The sequence below is a fragment of the Adelges cooleyi genome, unplaced genomic scaffold (genome assembly GCF_023614345.1).
Source record: "Adelges cooleyi isolate 19-005CV unplaced genomic scaffold, UGA_ACOO_1.1 ACOO_flye_CR_arks_rails_tigmint_CR_PRNA_0, whole genome shotgun sequence".
NCBI lineage: Eukaryota > Metazoa > Arthropoda > Insecta > Hemiptera > Adelgidae > Adelges > Adelges cooleyi.
The window spans coordinates 569,409-588,856 of record NW_026095750.1 but is presented as its reverse complement, the minus strand read 5'-3'; the positions used below and the strand labels follow the sequence as shown (position 1 = coordinate 588,856).

The 19,448-nt window shown below is 26.4% G+C and overlaps 2 protein-coding genes and 1 long non-coding RNA gene across 3 annotated transcripts; all 3 read left to right on the top strand.

Annotated features, from left to right (window-relative positions):
- Positions 1 to 358: 358 nt before the first annotated feature.
- LOC126835497 (uncharacterized) lies at positions 359 to 3,749 on the top strand. The gene is made up of 5 exons (XR_007685216.1): positions 359 to 454; positions 559 to 861; positions 944 to 1,056; positions 2,335 to 2,607; positions 3,585 to 3,749. It is a non-coding gene; the product is annotated as an uncharacterized LOC126835497 (long non-coding RNA).
- Positions 3,750 to 3,821: 72 nt separating this feature from the next.
- LOC126837082 (zinc finger protein OZF-like) lies at positions 3,822 to 18,896 on the top strand. Its single transcript, XM_050571214.1, has 5 exons — positions 3,822 to 4,079; positions 4,533 to 4,700; positions 4,938 to 5,126; positions 6,867 to 6,993; positions 18,528 to 18,896. The coding sequence occupies exons 2-5, from the start codon at positions 4,552 to 4,554 to the stop codon at positions 18,894 to 18,896; spliced, it is 834 nt and encodes a 277-aa protein (XP_050427171.1). The 5' UTR covers positions 3,822 to 4,079; positions 4,533 to 4,551.
- Positions 12,882 to 17,553, top strand: LOC126835035 (gastrula zinc finger protein XlCGF7.1-like). The gene is made up of 5 exons (XM_050567374.1): positions 12,882 to 13,129; positions 13,583 to 13,750; positions 13,989 to 14,177; positions 16,120 to 16,451; positions 17,207 to 17,553. The coding sequence occupies exons 2-5, from the start codon at positions 13,602 to 13,604 to the stop codon at positions 17,536 to 17,538; spliced, it is 1,002 nt and encodes a 333-aa protein (XP_050423331.1). The 5' UTR covers positions 12,882 to 13,129; positions 13,583 to 13,601; the 3' UTR covers positions 17,539 to 17,553.
- Positions 18,897 to 19,448: the final 552 nt, after the last annotated feature.

The following is a 19,448-nucleotide window of genomic DNA, read 5'->3' as shown; positions in this document are numbered from 1 at the left end:
AATAAATAAAAAAATTACTTGTTATAATGTTGGCTCTATTACAGTTATTTAATAATAATTTTAGAGTTTATTTTAGATATTTGATTTTATCATTGGTTGGATACGCTATAGCACAGATGAACTTAATGACTTGTTACCGGTTCTTATGAAATATTTACGTTCGCCTTTAATTTCAAAAGAAGGACTACTAAGGATTTATGATCATTCATTAGTGCGAAATAATACTAATGGCAAGCATATATTGTTGATATTCCAAACTAAATTGTTGCCCTTTATTTGTACATACAATAGCGCCTATAAGTGAAATATATGTTTGATGTGTCTTTTAAATAAATATTATTATTGTTATGCTTTTTTAGTTATGAGAGGAATTTTAGACAATATCACTAAAATTTACATCAAATCAAAACCACCAGCTACTCTTGGAAGATGTACTCAAATCGACTCATCAAATGTATGTAGACATTTAAAAACTAGATTTTTACACGTTATAGGTACACAATAATTGTACTAGTTATGTGCTTGTATCACCTGACGTTTGTGTTTATGTAAATTCAGATTGTTTTTGCAATCACTGGTCATTCAAACAGTGCCGGTTCCTGTGTAAAGTATATGGATATTAGAAACGTTAATGACTTAAAATGAAAACTGAGCGATCCTAACCGTGAAGACTCAAATATGGTAGTATCTGAAAATGGGATAATACTTGCCATCGGTGGTGCAGATGAGTCTGGTCGATGGGTCCATCATGTAGACGAGCTTGATCTAAAGTCAGAATCAAAACTATGGGTTTCTACAGAGCCATTGAATAAACCACGAACAAATTTTGCTGTTTGTACATAAAAGCAGTACATATATGTCGTATGTATTAATTTTATTGTAGGTAACATAACGAATACACATTGTGTACAAGAAAATATAGATGTATATTTTTATGATATAGGTCGGTGGCTATGATTTCTCAAATAAGAATTATTTGAATTCTGTAGAATACTATGATACAAAGTCAAAAGTATGGACGGAGATTATTATACCAATGCCCACTGCTCGATACAGGTGCACTGCTGCAGTAGTTAATAATAAATTATATGTTGTATGTAAACACAATTTAACCATAAATACCATGCCTAAGTACTAAACAAGTTTCTACTTATATTTGATTACAAAATAATTGTAAAAATCAATGGCAATTGGTTGACAGTGCAGGAGAGTGATCATCCCTATTTAGTCATATCATTACATTTAATGATGTTACTCTTAAATCCTATGGTATTGAATTATAATACTATTTTTTTTTTTAATACCTTTTTGTGAATTCAATTTAGTCTGAAAATTACTTACACATTTTGCTGTTGATGATTTATTTGTATTTGGTTTTACTTTGGGAGAACTTCATTGTAAATATATTACTCAAAGAAAACATGGCATCTGGTTGCCAAGGCAGAAGAGACATCAAACGTTTTTGTTGTAATATTATTGCTTTTAATGATATTACTCTGAAATCATATTATGGTATTCCCTTATAAAATTGCTTTTTATTAATTAAATTAATAATACGAATAAAAATTAGTTTTTTAATTATTTATTTTTTTGGCCTTTAATTTCAACTACAAACTATGTTGGAACAGATGGAGAGAAATCTCTTCGTTAGCTTCTGATGTGTAGTACCTCTAATTATTCAGTTTTAATTATAAATTAACTAGAAGGTACAAACAAAAAATATACTTTTCATCTTATTATAGTAAATAACATATGTGTAAATCTGACCTACAAGTGAATTGTATCTGTCGACAAAAGTCTCAATTTGTTATTAGATCTTAAATATATTTATTAGAAGTATAATGATATGATAAGCATATGGTTATAAGATTTTAATATTTTCCAATATTATGATTCAATTATTTTTTTGGACACTAAAAGTTGTATTTAATAAAGTTTTAACTAATTTCTCTTACTTAATTACAAAATCAATTGTTGATGAATAACTAGTTTAATATTTAAATACAGTTATTTTTGGTGTTATAAAAAGTTAAGTGAAATGTGAATTTTCACTGTGCTTCTAAATTGACTAAAATTTAAGTTCCTCTATATTTATTTAGATATAAGTAACTTGTTTTGATTTTTTATATATTAGTAATTTTTGTTTTAAAACATTATTTAAAAAAGTACCTTTAACAAACGCAAAAAAAACTTACACTACTATAACTTTCCTTAACCTAGTATACATTCTTCCCGTCATGCCTACAATTAAGAAAAACAATAAACTGATACATTAGTAGTTAAAATCTTGTTTATACAGCTGTAATATAATAGTTTGCGATTTGTTATTTACAGAGATAACAAGACTTATAGTCATATTACAATTAAACATGAAATTTACCAAATTGATGATCATGTGTTTGAAACTGTGATTCAAGTGGAAGAACCTTTGATTCTGCAGTCAAATGACAAATTGATGGACGAAAGAGAGTCGGTCAGATGCAGTGTGTGTTCAAAACAATTTTCATCTAAACGAAAACTGAACCACCATATTACACAATCACACAATGGTCGTTCTAAAACCGAGGAATGTTTAATTTTAAAAGAAATTGATGAAAATACTTCAGCGTAAGGCGATTTTTTAATTTGCATAAACAGTAATAGCAATAGTCAATAGTCATTCTAGTAAATAACAGATACTACAGCTTAAACTTTGATTACAATGTACAATAAAGCTTATATGATTTTGTAGTATCATATCGTTTATAGATCATGTTTTGAAATAAAATAAAATATTTAAGCTAATTTGACTTAAAAATAAAATAAAATTAAAATCTTTAAAAAAAAAAAATTGTTATCAGTGTTCTAAAATATAACATTTTTTTCCAAATAAGTTCATGTTTTTTTAAAATTATATTTAGTTTATATATGTAAAACAATGTGAGCCAAACTGTTTTTCTTTTAAACCCAATAAGCATGTTAGGTATAGAAATACACCTAAATTTAAATTCTAATAGTTTCTTCAAAATACTCTTAAATTAATTTATGTCATAAAAAATCATGAAATATAATTATTATATATTTTTTCCTATTCATATAAACATACTATTTAAGTTATAAAAATAATTGTTTCAACTAGGTGAATCTTTTTATTTTTGTGGTTTGTTAAAGTTAATTTTTAATACTTTACTGACACGAAAATTCTTCAAAACTATTTCACAATTCAATCAAGAGTAGAGCTCATAGGTCGTCAATCGAATAGTATTGTATTTTTTTATATAGAATAATTTATTCATTACATATTTATTCTAAAAGTGTTCATAATACTTTTGTATACGCTTCGAACTGTATCTGTATGTTATTATACGACTAAATATTTAAAAGCTAAATCGTTAGTTACCTATTAAAAAAACAAAACATTAACATAAAATATTATATTTTTTTTTAAAGTTGTTAGTCTAATAAAAATAAAAAATAAAATTTATATCAGTTTTATAAAAATTTAATTTATTGACTATTTCTTAATGATATCTGTTTTTTTAATTATATTAACTGCTTTAATTTTAATAGAATAATATAAAGTATTGCACTTTTGTTTGTTTTAGTATTAGCTGCAATAACGACGATTTGAATGTCAAAATTGAAAAAGAATGGGCAATTTACCTCCATGCTGCGGTGTACCTCCACCTGTGACAATTACTTGTTATCACACAAACACACTATCACAAATCTGTCTAGAAAATGTTTGCATTGTCCTGCAGTTTGCGTTAATAAACCTACATTAAATACAAACTTTGTTTTTGTTAGTATTTGAGATTTTTATTTTGCAATCGATCCTTTCTGTTGATTATAACTAGTTCAATTAGATTTAGCGCCATAGAAACAATTTGTTTTCATTATTGTTGCTACGGGTCCGATTGGTAATTTTTTTTAGATTTTAATCAAAATAACTTGGTCGAATTCTGTGATAAATATTAAATACTTAACGTATTGCGTTGTGTTTCGTTAATGAGTTCCAATTGAGTTTTGTCTTGCCTGTAATTCATTTGTTATACATTTTAAGTAGCAGCCGTGAACAGCGGTTTACGGTTCTACGTAATGTGAGTACCTACCGTTTTGTATACATTATTGTCGTGTTTTCCGTATTCCATTGACTTAGAATGCTGCTTGTTAATAAATAGAATTATAATCCATATGTGTTTGTTTATTACTTACTAATTGCTCGGAGTTTGGTTGAATGACACAGAATGTCACTTTAATTTAACATAGTCGACAAAATGGGCTATCGTCTAGTTTTAATCTTTATCGTGTTAGATTCTTACCAACAAGTCGTACTTGTAGTTTTGTGTTATTCATCTAATTTTAGTAAATTATTATTTAGTTTTAAATATTAAAAAAAAACAAAATATACCACTCAAAACTTTGTTGGTTTTTTATTTTTCAAATCATGTTAACTAAATTATTCTTTGTTATATCATTGTTATTACTAAATTTAATACTTAATAAAATAGTAAAGTTTTGTAATTAATTTGTCCTATAAATGTCAATTATAGAGTTTGGAAGCGGTATAAAATGTTGAAAATTAAACTTGAAAATGATGAAACAGAACAACACTCCTTTGATGTCATTGCACCCAAACCGTTAAATGTGCAGTTCAAAAACAATGAAATTTCTACAACAGAGGAGTATTTGATAAAGAATAAGGTCGACAATACTTATGAGTAGGTCAACTTTAATACCATTTTTTTACTAGATAAAACAATAAAGCTTTTGTAACTATGTCTTCCTCCGTAATTAAAAAAAAAATTTAATTGATGATGTCATAATTCATTTTCAAAATAGTTTTAATAATATTGTTTAAAGTTCTTTATTCTTTTTTTTTGTTACTATTATGTATATATTTTTTTAATTTTAATACAAAATATAAATTATGTTAATTTTGTTTGTTGTAAATTTAGCTGCAATAACGACAATTTGAATGTCAAATTTGAAAAAGAATGCTTCAATGATTGTGTTTTCGAATCAGATATTGAAATCGTAAGGCATGAACTGTTTGATGCTGAAAAAGAGCTAACACCGTTGTATGACTGCAATTACTGCCAAAAATCGTTTAAGACAAAACGACGAATTAAAAACCATATTTTAAGGTAACCACGGACATAACAAAGAAAAATAGAATTTAAGCATAAATTACCGTTTTAAATAAACGTTGATTGACGGTTAGGTGATGAGGTTGTTTACTTAAATAATTAAAAGAATCCTGCATGTCACGAATAACAGTAATAAGTGAGGTTTGATTACTAACAGTAAGCATAAGTTACTTTCAAGTCCTCCTTTGGGGATATTATGGTGTCTAAACCGACCTACTATTCCATGATTACTAAATAGCAGTTACCTGTGAACATAAAAATAACACTATCGCCTTTCTAGAAGCTCCTTAGGGCTGCCACTAAAACTTTCAAATTTTCCTGTTTCTCTGGCCCACTTTTTATATATATATATATATAAATAATTTGATTATATTTAATGAAAATATAGTGTAGGTACTGAAAATAACTGTCGATAGGAGACCCAATCTATGTCTATGGCCACTCAGTTTATATTAAAAGTTAATAATTACTGTTGCTTTATAAATAATACTGTAATATGTATTAGTTGAATAAAAAATTACCATGCAAAATAATTTTACCTTTAAGGGGGCTCCATATAGACCATTTTTTCAGTCAAAATACATAATTTTCATTCCATCGCACAGGCCTAGCCAGTGATCCGATAGGCAATCTAAAAACGGATCTGAATTTGTCATGAAGTTTACTTAGGATCGGTCGAAGGACTTTTTACCATTTTTAATTTTAACCCTTTCTAAATTTTATTTTAAAATGTTGAAATTGTATAAAATATTCAAACGTGTTTTATACATAGTAGGAATAAGAAATCAAAAAAGTATGTCGACCGATCTCAAGTAAATTTCATGACGAATTCAAATCTGTTTTCATATTACTTATCGGATCACTGGTTGAGCCTGTGCGATGGAACAAAAAATGTATGTTGTATTAACTCAAATGGCTTTTACTCATAGACAAAATGATTTAAATTAAAAATAATACCTTGAAGCTTATACAAATTAACCGGTAAATTTATTGACTTGGTCGAAATTTATTTAAACTAATTTTTTCTTAAATATTGCCTATACAAAACTCCTTAAAAATGGTCTGTATGGAGCCCTCTTATTATATTTCTAGTCTCTGTTTCGCGTTTAATTGTCTGTAATAAAATTAAAATTGCATACATTCATGTTTACTCTTATTCTTTTATTTCGTAGCTATTCTCAATGCTAATTTACTTATAGTTTTCGATGAGATGAATATTTAATTCTATGATTCTGTCGTACTTTCCTACTTCTTCAACTCCTCTTTATTTTATTTTTTTTTCTTAAAAAATAACATTCAGAGTATTTCTACTGCTAGTAATATTTTATAATATTTTGTATACAAAATTACATACTCGCCCTTTTTATATTCTATAAATGTATAAAACATGTAGACTGACCGTTACTTATTTAGATTTGAATTATTATAATACTTACGAAGTCATTTAAAATCCAATATTTAATGCATTGTAAACAAGATAAATAAATAAATATTTTCTAATTTCTATATTTGAAAATATAAAAAATTATATTTTATATTTTTAAAAAATAACACAAGTAAAAATATTTTCAAATGGGTAAATTTCAACACTATTATGTGTCGTGTGCGAAATCCTTGAAATTATTTCTTAAAAATTATGCTTGATTGATGCATTAACACATATAATAATAGTAATATTAATATTTGCTATAAAATATTGATCTTAAATTAATTTATTTTGTTTCATGCGTGTTGCAGTATTCATTATCCGTGTAACGAGATCGACACTTCAAATTGTACAAACTCTATTGATAACTATACTAGAAACAAAGATGTCCTATTTAATTGTGGTATTTGTTTAAAAAGTTTCTCATCAAAATCAAACCTGAAAAGACATTGGCGGATTCATACGGACGAAAAGGCTTTTAAATGCAATGTGTGTGAAAAGTCATTTGGACGAAAAGAACACCTCAAAACTCATAAAATGACACATACTGGAGAAAAACCTTTTAATTGTGACGTTTGTGAAAAAACATTCAGTCACCAATCTAACCTCAACTACCATAAAAGGATACATACCAGAGAGAAACCTTTTAAATGCAATGTGTGTGAAAGAAAATTCAGTCAACAGTCTTCTCTCAAGACTCATGAGAGAACACATACCGGAGAAACACTTTTTAGATGCGATGTCTGTGAAAAAAAATTCAGTCAAAAATCTAATCTCAAAAATCATGAAAGGATACATACCGGAGAGAAACCTTACAAATGCGATGTCTGTGCAAAGACATTCTGTCATCCATCTAACCTCAAAACTCATGAACGCATACATATTGGTGGGGTACGATATGAATGCTCCGTCTGTAAAAAATCGTATAGTTGCCAATATCATCTTAAAAGGCATCAAGCAAAAGCACACGACTAAAACCTCATATACCTTTCGTGACTATTTGACAGTTTTAAAATAGTTTTGGTAACAATTTTTCATTATTTTGCTCTTTATTTAACCTACGATTTAATATGAATTATTGATATACGAGTATATTTACCAATTTTTTTATAGTTTTTTAATGTTTACTATCGTTTAACTGATCATTACTTTGACGTTTTCTATTTGACTTATAATTCTTTTCACAGACTATATACATTTTTAAGTTTTTATATTTTTATAATATCATTTTTTAGTTCTATAATTTACACATGAAAAATAGTAGATAATATTGTTATTTTGTTAAAATATTAACAAGTAAGTTTATATTTTTAAATTGGTTATTAATTAAAAATATGTATTTTTTTTTGTATCCAACTAACCATGGTTATGAAAATTACGTTTTATTTTAATTATTTTGATATTTTTAGTTTATTGTTTCCACTGTATTACTGTGTTTTCGTTTTATTGTGCTACCTATATATTTTTTAATAACATTTATATTATGCAGAATATTAGTTGTAAATTGTATTATTATTCATATATAATTGTATTATATATTTTTTGGTCATATATATTTTTTATAATTACTGTTTGTTTTAAATATAAATTATTTTTATTAAACGAGTATTAGAAGTTTATATTTTAAAATTTATTTTTAATTTTAAATATTTTTATCCGTCTAATCATATTTATGGAAACTGTTTTTTTATTTTTTAATTATTTTAATTTAATTTTTTCATCTGTATGATGCATTTATTACACGGTAAATTATAGGTGGGCTATTATATTATTTCTAGTATTTATTAAAATAAGTTTATAGTCTACTAAAATAACTGTTGATTTTTTTATTACATTTTTCTATTATCTATTAAAATTTGTTTACAAGATTTATGTTAACTCAATCTACCAGTCGTGTTTAAGTGAATTATTTTATAATTATTAAATACAATTTTTTTTTCTAAGTTTGTTGTTTTTCCCTTTGCAAAAATTTGTATTTTCGTTTCATTTTGCTACTTTTGTATTATAGTACAAAAATGTATTTAAGGAAGATGGTGTTTTTAATTTGTAGTGTACAAGATTTTATTAAATTGAAAATGAATGTCTAGTGAATAAATATGACACATTTTCAGATACTATTGTAAAAAGGTTACAGACCTTTGTTAAAAAACATTACATTACATTGAGCAATTTTACTATTAAAGCTAATACTACTAGTTGTAGTTCACATAAATTGTGTCTAACCAACAATATAAATTGTTTTATGTAGCATAATATATACGTTTTAGCAAGATGATAAATCGTTGTGAATATAGATTTTTCTATCATATATATTATAGTTAATTAAACGATATTAGTTAATTAAAGTACTATCAATAACTAGTTTACATACAAAATATTGTGTATATTTCTAATCCTCCCCTTACAAATTGTATTTTTTTGTAACCAATTTTAAAAAAGTATTTTAAATATAGATTTAGCGTTTCAATTTGTATATGAAAACATCGGTTCAGCAATTATGGAAATATCTTCAATACATTGTTTTTATTAGTTTTATTGGTTCGTTCTCAAGAACACACATCGTGTTTGAGAGTAGAAACATTAGTGGTCATAAGTTAAAATACACCTAACAACTATTAGTATTATGAATAATAAAAATTAATCATAAAGCGCAGTTACCGTATTTTTATCACAGGCTTCAACCAACAATTTTCGAAATCACCAAGCTATTTTATTTAGTTTAGGTCATTTAGTTTTTATAATATTTCAACGCAAAAACAGAAATAGATACCGTTGGTTTTAAATTGAGTATTACTTTGACAGGTTATTAAATTACTCTACCGGAAATAATCCGGTGTACACTTCTATAGTTGATGCTCGTTTTAGACAGTATACCTAATTATAATGATAATAATATTTCACTAAGGCTAATACAGTCTAATAGTTAAACACGTATAGAAATATAGTATAATTATTGTTTATTTTTTTTACTAACAAAATGATGTGCAATTTGGGGCAGAAGGGATGTTCAAAATTGTTCAAAACTATAATATAGTGCTACTATACTACTTACTATACATATTATGTACCTATAGTTAGGCCACAAAATAAAAATTAAAATACATGATTTGAGTACATTGATTGTAAACAAATTCCAGGTTGCTAGGTGTGAGTAAATTAACACAGATAATAAACATATTTTCATTATATTGTTAATTACGAGGTAATTATAGGTAGCTAAGGCATTTAACGTCCAAGTTAAAAAAAGATAAATATCAAATATACTTTTTAATTGAATTAATATTGTGCTGAAATATATTTTTTATAGTACATTTCTCTAGCTCACACACAAAACAAATGTATAAATTATAAAATCTATTCAGGCAATGTCTTGGCTAGAAACTCGTATACAAGTTAATTTTGAATTGATGGTTTTTTGTTAGTAGTTTAACTTGAGTTTTAAATTTATATTATATTTGAAACTGTATATAAATCAGCACAGCGTAATAGTCGGACTTTCTGTGTAAATGTTTAAATAACATTTTTTTTAAAATTATACTGATTGTTTTCTTTTCTTAGGTTAGGTTATTTAGCTAAAATTCAATTTTTTATTCACCTTTGTCGAATCATATTTTGTAATTCCGGTTAAGGTACTCGAAAACTAATTATTCTCAAACATAAAAATATTAAATTACAGTTATAATAGTGAAGCTATAATAATTTAAATTTTAACATAATAATGTATAATATACGAGTATTATGTAAGCTTATACTTCAAACTTGGTTTTGAATTTAAAATATTTATTCATTTTTATCCGACTAATCATTTTTATAGAAACTATTTTTATCTTTTAATTTTATTAATTTTATGTTTTCATCTGTATAAAATTTCTTTCTACATTTATATTTTAAAAAATTTGTTTGATGCATTATTTACACGTTGAAGAAATGATATGTTATTATACTGTTTCTATTATTTATTAAAATACTTAATAGTTAATTTTGGTTTCGCTTGATTTAAAACAATAAGGTATTTTCATAATTAATAACGTTATTTGTTTAGGTATAAGAAACGATGTCTCATCAACAGTTCATCGAAGGATTTAGTAATTATTACCAATCTGTTGCTAAAGTTCTTTTTGCAAAAAATATATAATAAATCGAAATTAGATATTTCTGTAGATTTTTTTAAGTAGGCACAACTAAGTAACAATATCAGATAGATAAATTGTTAATTAAACTTAAAAACTTTGGAAATCACCATTTTTTTGTGGTTTATAACCTAATGTTTTTGAATAACTTAAATCTATTAAAATTGAATCTTAAAAACGGGTAACAATTTCAAATTTTTGGAAAAATTTCTGATAATTATTTATTTGAAATTTAAACGTTGTCACCGTGATAATTAACAGGAGCATAAAGCTATTATAATAAAGGTAATGTTCTTGTAAGTATGACGATTAACAAATGTAGTGTGAACATTTGTTACTCAGATTTTTCGTAATAAGTTTTTAGCCGTTGGTTTAACTTCAGATGAATTTGTTAAAAAGTAACTTTTTACTTGCTCCAGTTAATTTTTTTATAAGTTAAGAATGTAGCTAATACAACTTTAAGTAGTTAAAAACAAGCATCTTTGCTAACCAGGGCCTAGTAATAAACAAGTAAAAAGCAGCGAAAACAAAGAAAGAAATGTTTTTAATTAAATTTAAAAATTTTAATGTTTTGTCGGTTAAGTTAAAACCTTATTCCTTTTTAATATCTCACACTTTGTCGATACACCGCCATTATTCTATTAAATTTAAATTAAGTTTTTGTTTAGAAAAATTTATTATTAAATACTACTTGAGAAATAATTTAACTTCAAAAATAAGAACTGACAATTTAATTTTAACTTTAATAATATGTTTTTAAAAGTTAAAACAAGAATGTATAAAAAATGGATAATGTATAGTATTAAATAGATACATTTAATAAGTACTTTCTTCGTGCTAAATATACTAATAGGTATGTCTCTTGTTTGACAAAAAATACAGTATTAAGAGTAAAATAATTAAACTTGCTTATTATGTAACGGAAAAGCCAGTTTATTAATTGATTTTAAATATTAGTTAAGCTTATATACATTGCACATAATATCTGATTGGTCTATGACATTTTGAAGTGGAGAAATATGAGTTAAATTAACAGCTCTGGAAAAAATAAATTAAATTCATTAGTTAGTAATGTATCAATTTAATTCAAGCGAAATAACTTTAAATATCTTAACTGTCCATATTAAATATTACATAAGATAATAGATTCAACATTGATAGACTTCTGTGTTCAGTAAAGATCATACGTGATAGCTTAAGTAAAAAAAAACGCACATATATAATATTTTAGAACTATGGCTTAATTAATAATTAGTGTAAGTAGATACATAAACACAATTTTATAGTAGACTGGCTGTTTGTAAAAACTCCTCACTATATTATTTACCAAATTATATAATACACACATTTTAGTTCTTTTAGATTTGTACCACGGTTTTCAACTAAGCTACCAGTTGATCGATATACTGAGTTTTTATTTGCATATTTTATAATAAAACACAAAAGAATATTTAAATTATACTATAAAAAAAAATATATATATATATTCAAAATGTTAATAAAAGTGTATTGTTTTTTTTCTTTAGTACGAAGAAAAACTACCTATTCACATATAGGTATTTTAAAGGGAAAATAAGTGTCAGCTTTAATTTTTTTATAGTTTTTCAATGTTTACTATCGTTTAATTGATCATTACTTTGACGTTTTCTATTTGACTTATAATTCTGTTCACAGACTATATACATTTTTAAGTTTTTATATTTTTATAATATCATTTTTTAGTTCTATAATTTACACATGAAAAATAGTTGATAATATTGTTATTTTGTTAAAATATTAACAAGTAAGTTTATATTTTTAAATTGGTTATTAATTAAAAATATGTATTTTTTTTATAACCAACTAACCATGGTTATGAAAATTACGTTTTATTTTAATTATTTTGATATTTTTAGTTTATTGTTTCCACTGTATTACTGTGTTTTCGATTTATTGTGCTACTTATATATTTTTTAAGTTGGGAAATTGATTTGTATGCCTTATAAAACCCCAGTTTACCTCCATGCTGCGGTGTACCTCCACCTGTGACAATCACTCGTTATCATACAAACACACACTATCACAAATCTGTCTAGAAAATGTTTACATTGTCATTTGTCTTGCAGTTCGCGTTAATAAACCTACATTAAATACAAACTTTGTTTTTGTTAGTATTTGAGATTTTTATTTTGCAATCGATCCTTTCTGTTGATTATAACTAGTTCAATTAGATTTAGCGCCATAGAAACAATTTGTTTTCATTATTGTTGCTACGGGTCCGATTGGTAATTTTTTTTAGATTTTAATCAAAATAACTTGGTCGAATTCTGTGATAAATATTAAATACTTAACGTATTGCGTTGTGTTTCGTTAATGAGTTCCAATTGAGTTTTGTCTTGCCTGTAATTCATTTGTTATACATTTTAAGTAGCAGCCGTGAACAGCGGTTTACGGTTCTACGTAATGTGAGTACCTACCGTTTTGTATACATTATTGTCGTGTTTTCCGTATTCCATTGACTTAGAATGCTGCTTGTTAATAAATAGAATTATAATCCATATGTGTTTGTTTATTACTTACTAATTGCTCGGAGTTTGGTTGAATGACACAGAATGTCACTTTAATTTAACATAGTCGACAAAATGGGCTATCGTCTAGTTTTAATCTTTATCGTGTTAGATTCTTACCAACAAGTCGTACTTGTAGTTTTGTGTTATTCATCTAATTTTAGTAAATTATTATTTAGTTTTAAATATTAAAAAAAAACAAAATATACCACTCAAAACTTTGTTGGTTTTTTATTTTTCAAATCATGTTAACTAAATTATTCTTTGTTATATCATTGTTATTACTAAATTTAATACTTAATAAAATAGTAAAGTTTTGTAATTAATTTGTCCTATAAATGTCAATTATAGAGTTTGGAAGCGGTATAAAATGTTGAAAATTAAACTTGAAAATGATGAAACAGAACAACACTCCTTTGATGTCATTGCACCCAAACCGTTAAATGTGCAGTTCAAAAACAATGAAATTTCTACAACAGAGGAGTATTTGATAAAGAATAAGGTCGACAATACTTATGAGTAGGTCAACTTTAATACCATTTTTTTACTAGATAAAACAATAAAGCTTTTGTAACTATGTCTTCCTCCGTAATTAAAAAAAAAATTTAATTGATGATGTCATAATTCATTTTCAAAATAGTTTTAATAATATTGTTTAAAGTTCTTTATTCTTTTTTTTTGTTACTATTATGTATATATTTTTTTTAATTTTAATACAAAATATAAATTATGTTAATTTTGTTTGTTGTAAATTTAGCTGCAATAACGACAATTTGAATGTCAAATTTGAAAAAGAATGCTTCAATGATTGTGTTTTCGAATCAGATATTGAAATCGTAAGGCATGAACTGTTTGATGCTGAAAAAGAGCTAACACCGTTGTATGACTGCAATTACTGCCAAAAATCGTTTAAGACAAAACGACGAATTAAAAACCATATTTTAAGGTAACCACGGACATAACAAAGAAAAATAGAATTTAAGCATAAATTACCGTTTTAAGTAAACGTTGATTGACGGTTTAGTGATGAGGTTGTTTACTTTAATTATTAAAAGAATCCTGCATGTCACGAATAACAGTTATAAGTGAGGTTTGATTACTAACAGTAAGCATAAGTTACTTTCAAGTCCTCCTTTGGGATATTATGGTGTCTAAACCGACCTACTAATCCATGATTACTAAATAGCAGTTACTTGTGAACATAAAAATAACACTATCGCCTTTCTAGAAGCTCCTTAGGGCTGCCACTAAAACTTTCAAATTTTCCTGTTTCTCTGGCCCACTTTTTATATATATATATATATAAATAATTTGATTATATTTAATGAAAATATAGTGTAGGTACTGAAAATAACTGTCGATAGGAGACCCAATCTATGTCTATGGCCACTCAATTTATATTAAAAGTTAATAATTACTGTTGCTTTATAAATAATACTGTAATATGTATTAGTTGAATAAAAAATTACCATGCAAAATAATTTTACCTTTAAGGGGCTCCATATAGACCATTTTTTCAGTCAAAATACATAATTTTCATTCCATCGCACAGGCCTAGCCAGTGATCCGATAGGCAATCTAAAAACGGATCTGAATTTGTCATGAAGTTTACTTAGGATCGGTCGAAGGACTTTTTACAATTTTTAATTTTAACCCTTTCTAAATTTTATTTTAAAATGTTGATATTGTATAAAATGTTCAAACGTGTTTTATACATAGTAGGAATAAGAAATTTTATCCTAAAAAAATGTATTAATCTTTTGTAATTATGTCGTCCTCCTCTATAAACCCATCGTTGGTATCGACGTTAGCGTTTGCTGACATTTAACTTATAGTAATAACCACTTCTTCGTTTGATTAAAGATTGTTTTAAAACTATATCTACCTCTTATCAATATGATGTTAAACCAAAATACCAAAAAAAATAAAATTGTGGGTACGATGACCGGTCTAAGTCTATATTACTGCATTATGTTACCGTACATTCTCATGATATTTACCATGTTATATTGTTTTCTATCATTCCACCTACAACGATTTCAAGTATTTTACCCTTGAAATATGTTTCTAGTCTCTGTGTCATGGTAAATTTTAACATACACGCAAGTTCTTTATTCTTTTTTTTTTGTTACTATTATGTATATATTTTTTTTAATTTTAATACAAAATATAAATTATGTCAATTTTGTTTGTTGTAAATTTAGCTGCAATAACGACGATTTGAATGTCAAATTTGAAAAAGAATGCTTCAATGATTGTGTTTTCGAATCAGATATTGAAATCGTAAGGCATGAACTGTTTGATGCTGAAAAAGAGCTAACACCGTTGTATGACTGCTATTACTGCCAAAAATCGTTTAAGACAAAACGACGAATTAAAAACCATATTTTAAGGTAACCACGGACATAACAAAGAAAAATAGAATTTAAGCATAAATTACCGTTTTAAGTAAACGTTGATTGACGGTTTAGTGATGAGGTTGTTTACTTTAATTATTAAAAGAATCCTGCATGTCACAAATAACAGTTATAAGTGAGGTTTGATTACTAAGAGTAAGCATAAGTTACTTTCAAGTCCTCCTTTGGGGATATTATGGTGTCTAAACCGACCTACTATTCCATGATTACTAAATAGCAGTTACCTGTGAACATAAAAATAACACTATCGACTTTCTAAAAGCTCCTCAGAGCTGCCACTTAAAATAACATAAATACAAACAGATAAAGTACAACTATTTTAGTAATTATGTGTCGTATGCCAAATCCTTGAAATTATTTCTTTAAAATTATGCTTGTTTGATGCATTAACACATATAACTATAGTAATATTAATATTTGCTATAAAATATTAATCTTAAATTAATTTATTTTGTTTCATGCGTGTTGCAGTATTCATTATCCTTGTAACGAGATCGACACTTCAAATTTTACAAACTATTTGGATTACTATACTCGAAACAAAGATGTCCTATTTAATTGTGGTATTTGTTTAAAAAGTTTTACATCAAAATTATCCCTGAGAAGACATTGGCGGATTCATACTGACGAAAAGCCCTTTAAGTGCGATGTCTGTGCAAAGACATTCTGTCAACAATCTACCCTCAAAACTCATGCACGTATACATACCGGAGAGAAACCTTTTAGATGCAATTTCTGTGAAAAATGTTTTAATACACAATCTTACCTCAAAACTCATAAAAGGATGCATACCGGAGAGAAACCTTTTAAATGCAATGTGTGTGAAAGAAAATTCAGTCAACAGTCTTCTCTCAAGACTCATGAGAGAACACATACCGGAGAAACATTTTTTAGATGCGATGTCTGTGAAAAAAAATTCAGTCAAAAATCTAATCTCAAAAAACATGAAAGGATACATACCGGTGAGAAACCATTTAGATGCGATTTCTGTGCAAAGACATTCTGTCAACAATGTGATCTCAAGAAACATGAAAGGATACATACCGGTGAGAAACCATTTAGATGCGATTTCTGTGCAAAGACATTCTGTCAACAATCTACCCTCAAAACTCATGCACGTATACATACCGGAGAGAAACCTTTTAGATGCAATTTCTGTGAAAAATGTTTTAATACACAATCTTACCTCAAAACTCATAAAAGGATGCATACCGGAGAGAAACCTTTTAAATGCAATGTGTGTGAAAGAAAATTCAGTCAACAGTCTTCTCTCAAGACTCATGAGAGAACACATACCGGAGAAACACTTTTTAGATGCGATGTCTGTGAAAAAAAATTCAGTCAAAAATCTAATCTCAAAAAACATGAAAGGATACATACCGGTGAGAAACCATTTAGATGCGATTTCTGTGCAAAGACATTCTGTCTACAATGTGATCTCAAGAAACATGAAAGGATACATACCGGTGAGAAACCGTTTAAGTGCGATGTGTGTGAAAAAAAATTCAGTCAACAATCTAGTCTCAAACTTCATGAAAGAATGCATACCGGGAGAAACCTTTTAAATGCAATGTGTGTGAAAGAAAATTCAGTCAACAGTCTTCTCTCAAGACTCATGAGAGAACACATACCGGAGAAACACTTTTTAGATGCGATGTCTGTGAAAAAAAATTCAGTCAAAAATCTAATCTCAAAAAACATGAAAGGATACATACCGGAGAGAAACCTTACAAATGCGATGTCTGTGCAAAGACATTCTGTCAACAATCTACCCTCAAAACTCATGAACGCATACATATTGGTGGGGTACGTTATGAATGCTCCGTCTGTAAAAAAACGTATGGTCACCAAAATACTCTAAAAAGACATCAAGCAAAAGCACACGACTAAAACTTGAAAATGATGAAACAGAACAACACTCCTTTGAAGTCATTGCACCCAAACCGTTAAATGTGCAGTTCAAAAACAATGAAGTTTCTACTATAGAGGAGTGTATAGTAAAGAATGAAGTCAACAATACTTATGAGTAAGTCAATTTTAATACCATTTTTTACTAGATAAAACAATTAAGCTTTTGTAACTATGACTTCCTCCGTAATTTAAAAAAAAATTTAATTGATGATGTCATAATTCATTTTTAAAATAGTTTTAATAATATTGTTTAAACAATTATTTTTGACATTATAAAAAGTAAAGAGAAACATCAACTTTTCATGAGTAACTTAATTCACTTTAAGCTATTATAAATCATAAGGGTTTAAATTATATTAAACATATGAGTTTATTTAAATCTTGTTATCGATTAGTTAAATTTTCAGTAAAATGTATACTCTTTTAAAATAATTGTTTAGTAAATACTATTTTAAAAGTTTTATATATAATACATAAGTAATTTCTATTTTTATCTCTATAAAAATTAAACTGTTAATGGTCTGATAGTGAATTATAAATAAATCCAAATTTTAAGTATATTAAAAAAAATATATATATTTTTTTTTTACTCTCCTTTTAGGTAATAGACCTTCTATGCTTACACAAAAGCCAAAGCTATTGAACTATTTATAGATAAAAGTCTGAATATACAGTAAAATAATAATTTAGGCTTTGGTAATTACTTAGTTGATGAGCATTATGATGTATCCAACAATAAACACGAAACTGACGAATTAGTGAATGAAACGCAGTTTAAAATCAAAATATATTTAATTCTGTTTGTTAATTTGTTCAACATTAAATTAATTTATTTTGTTTCATGCGTGTTGCAGTATTCATTATCCGTGTAACGAGATCGACACTTCAAATTGTACAAACTCTATTGATAACTATACTCGAAACAAAGATGTCCTATTTATTTAAAAAGTTTCTCATCAAAATCAAACCTGAAAAGACATTGGCGGATTCATACGGACGAAAAGGCTTTTAAATGCAATGTGTGTGAAAAAACATTTGGACGAAAAGAACACCTCAAAACTCATAAAATGACACATACTGGCAAGAAACCCTTTAAATGCGATGTCTGTAAAAAAACATTTAGTCAACAAACTAATCTCAAGAGACATGCACGTATACATACCGGCGAGAATCCCCTTAGATGCGATATCTGTGAAAAAGGTTTTAATACACAATCTAACCTCAAAACTCATGAACGCATACATATTGGTGGGGTACGTTATGAATGCTCCGTCTGTAAAAAATCGTATGGTCACCAAAATACTTTAAAAAAACATCAAGCAAAAGCACACGACTAAAACCTCATTTACCTTTCGTGACTATTTGACAGTTTTAAAATAGTTTTGGTAACAAATTTTCATTATTTTGCTCTTTATTTAACCCACAATTTAATATGAACTAATGATCATTACTTTGACGTTTTCTATTTGACTTATAATTCTTTTCACAGACTATATACATTTTTAGTGTTAACATTTTGATAATATAATTCCTTAGTTCCATAATTTACACATGAGAAATAGTAGATAATATTATTACTATTGTTATTTTGTTAAAATATTATCAAGTAAGATTATATTTTTAAATTAGCTTTTAATTAAAAATACGTATTTTTTTATATCCAACTAACCATAGTTATGAAAATTACGTTGTATTTAAATTATTTTGATATTTTAAATTTATTACACTGTATTACTGTGTTTCTGATTTATTGTGCTACCTATATGTTTTTTTTAATAACTTACATATTATACAAAATATTAGTTATAAATTTTATTTATTATTTGTATATTATTTGTTGATATATTTTTTATAATTACTGTTTGTTTTAAATATAAATGATTTATAAT

What these genes read in the sequence shown, in the direction of transcription:
- LOC126837082 (XM_050571214.1), top strand. Translation starts at nt 4,552, where the DNA reads ATGTTGAAAATTAAACTTGAAAATGATGAAACAGAACAACACTCCTTT. An exon ending in AAGGTCGACAATACTTATGA is followed by an intron (nt 4,701 to 4,937) that starts GTAGGTCAACTT and finishes TTGTAAATTTAG; the next exon opens with CTGCAATAACGACAATTTGA. An exon ending in GTTTCTCATCAAAATCAAAC is followed by an intron (nt 6,994 to 18,527) that starts CTGAAAAGACAT and finishes TCAAAATCAAAC; the next exon opens with CTGAAAAGACATTGGCGGAT.
- LOC126835035 (XM_050567374.1), top strand. Translation starts at nt 13,602, where the DNA reads ATGTTGAAAATTAAACTTGAAAATGATGAAACAGAACAACACTCCTTT. An exon ending in AAGGTCGACAATACTTATGA is followed by an intron (nt 13,751 to 13,988) that starts GTAGGTCAACTT and finishes TTGTAAATTTAG; the next exon opens with CTGCAATAACGACAATTTGA. An exon ending in ATTAAAAACCATATTTTAAG is followed by an intron (nt 14,178 to 16,119) that starts GTAACCACGGAC and finishes TGCGTGTTGCAG; the next exon opens with TATTCATTATCCTTGTAACG.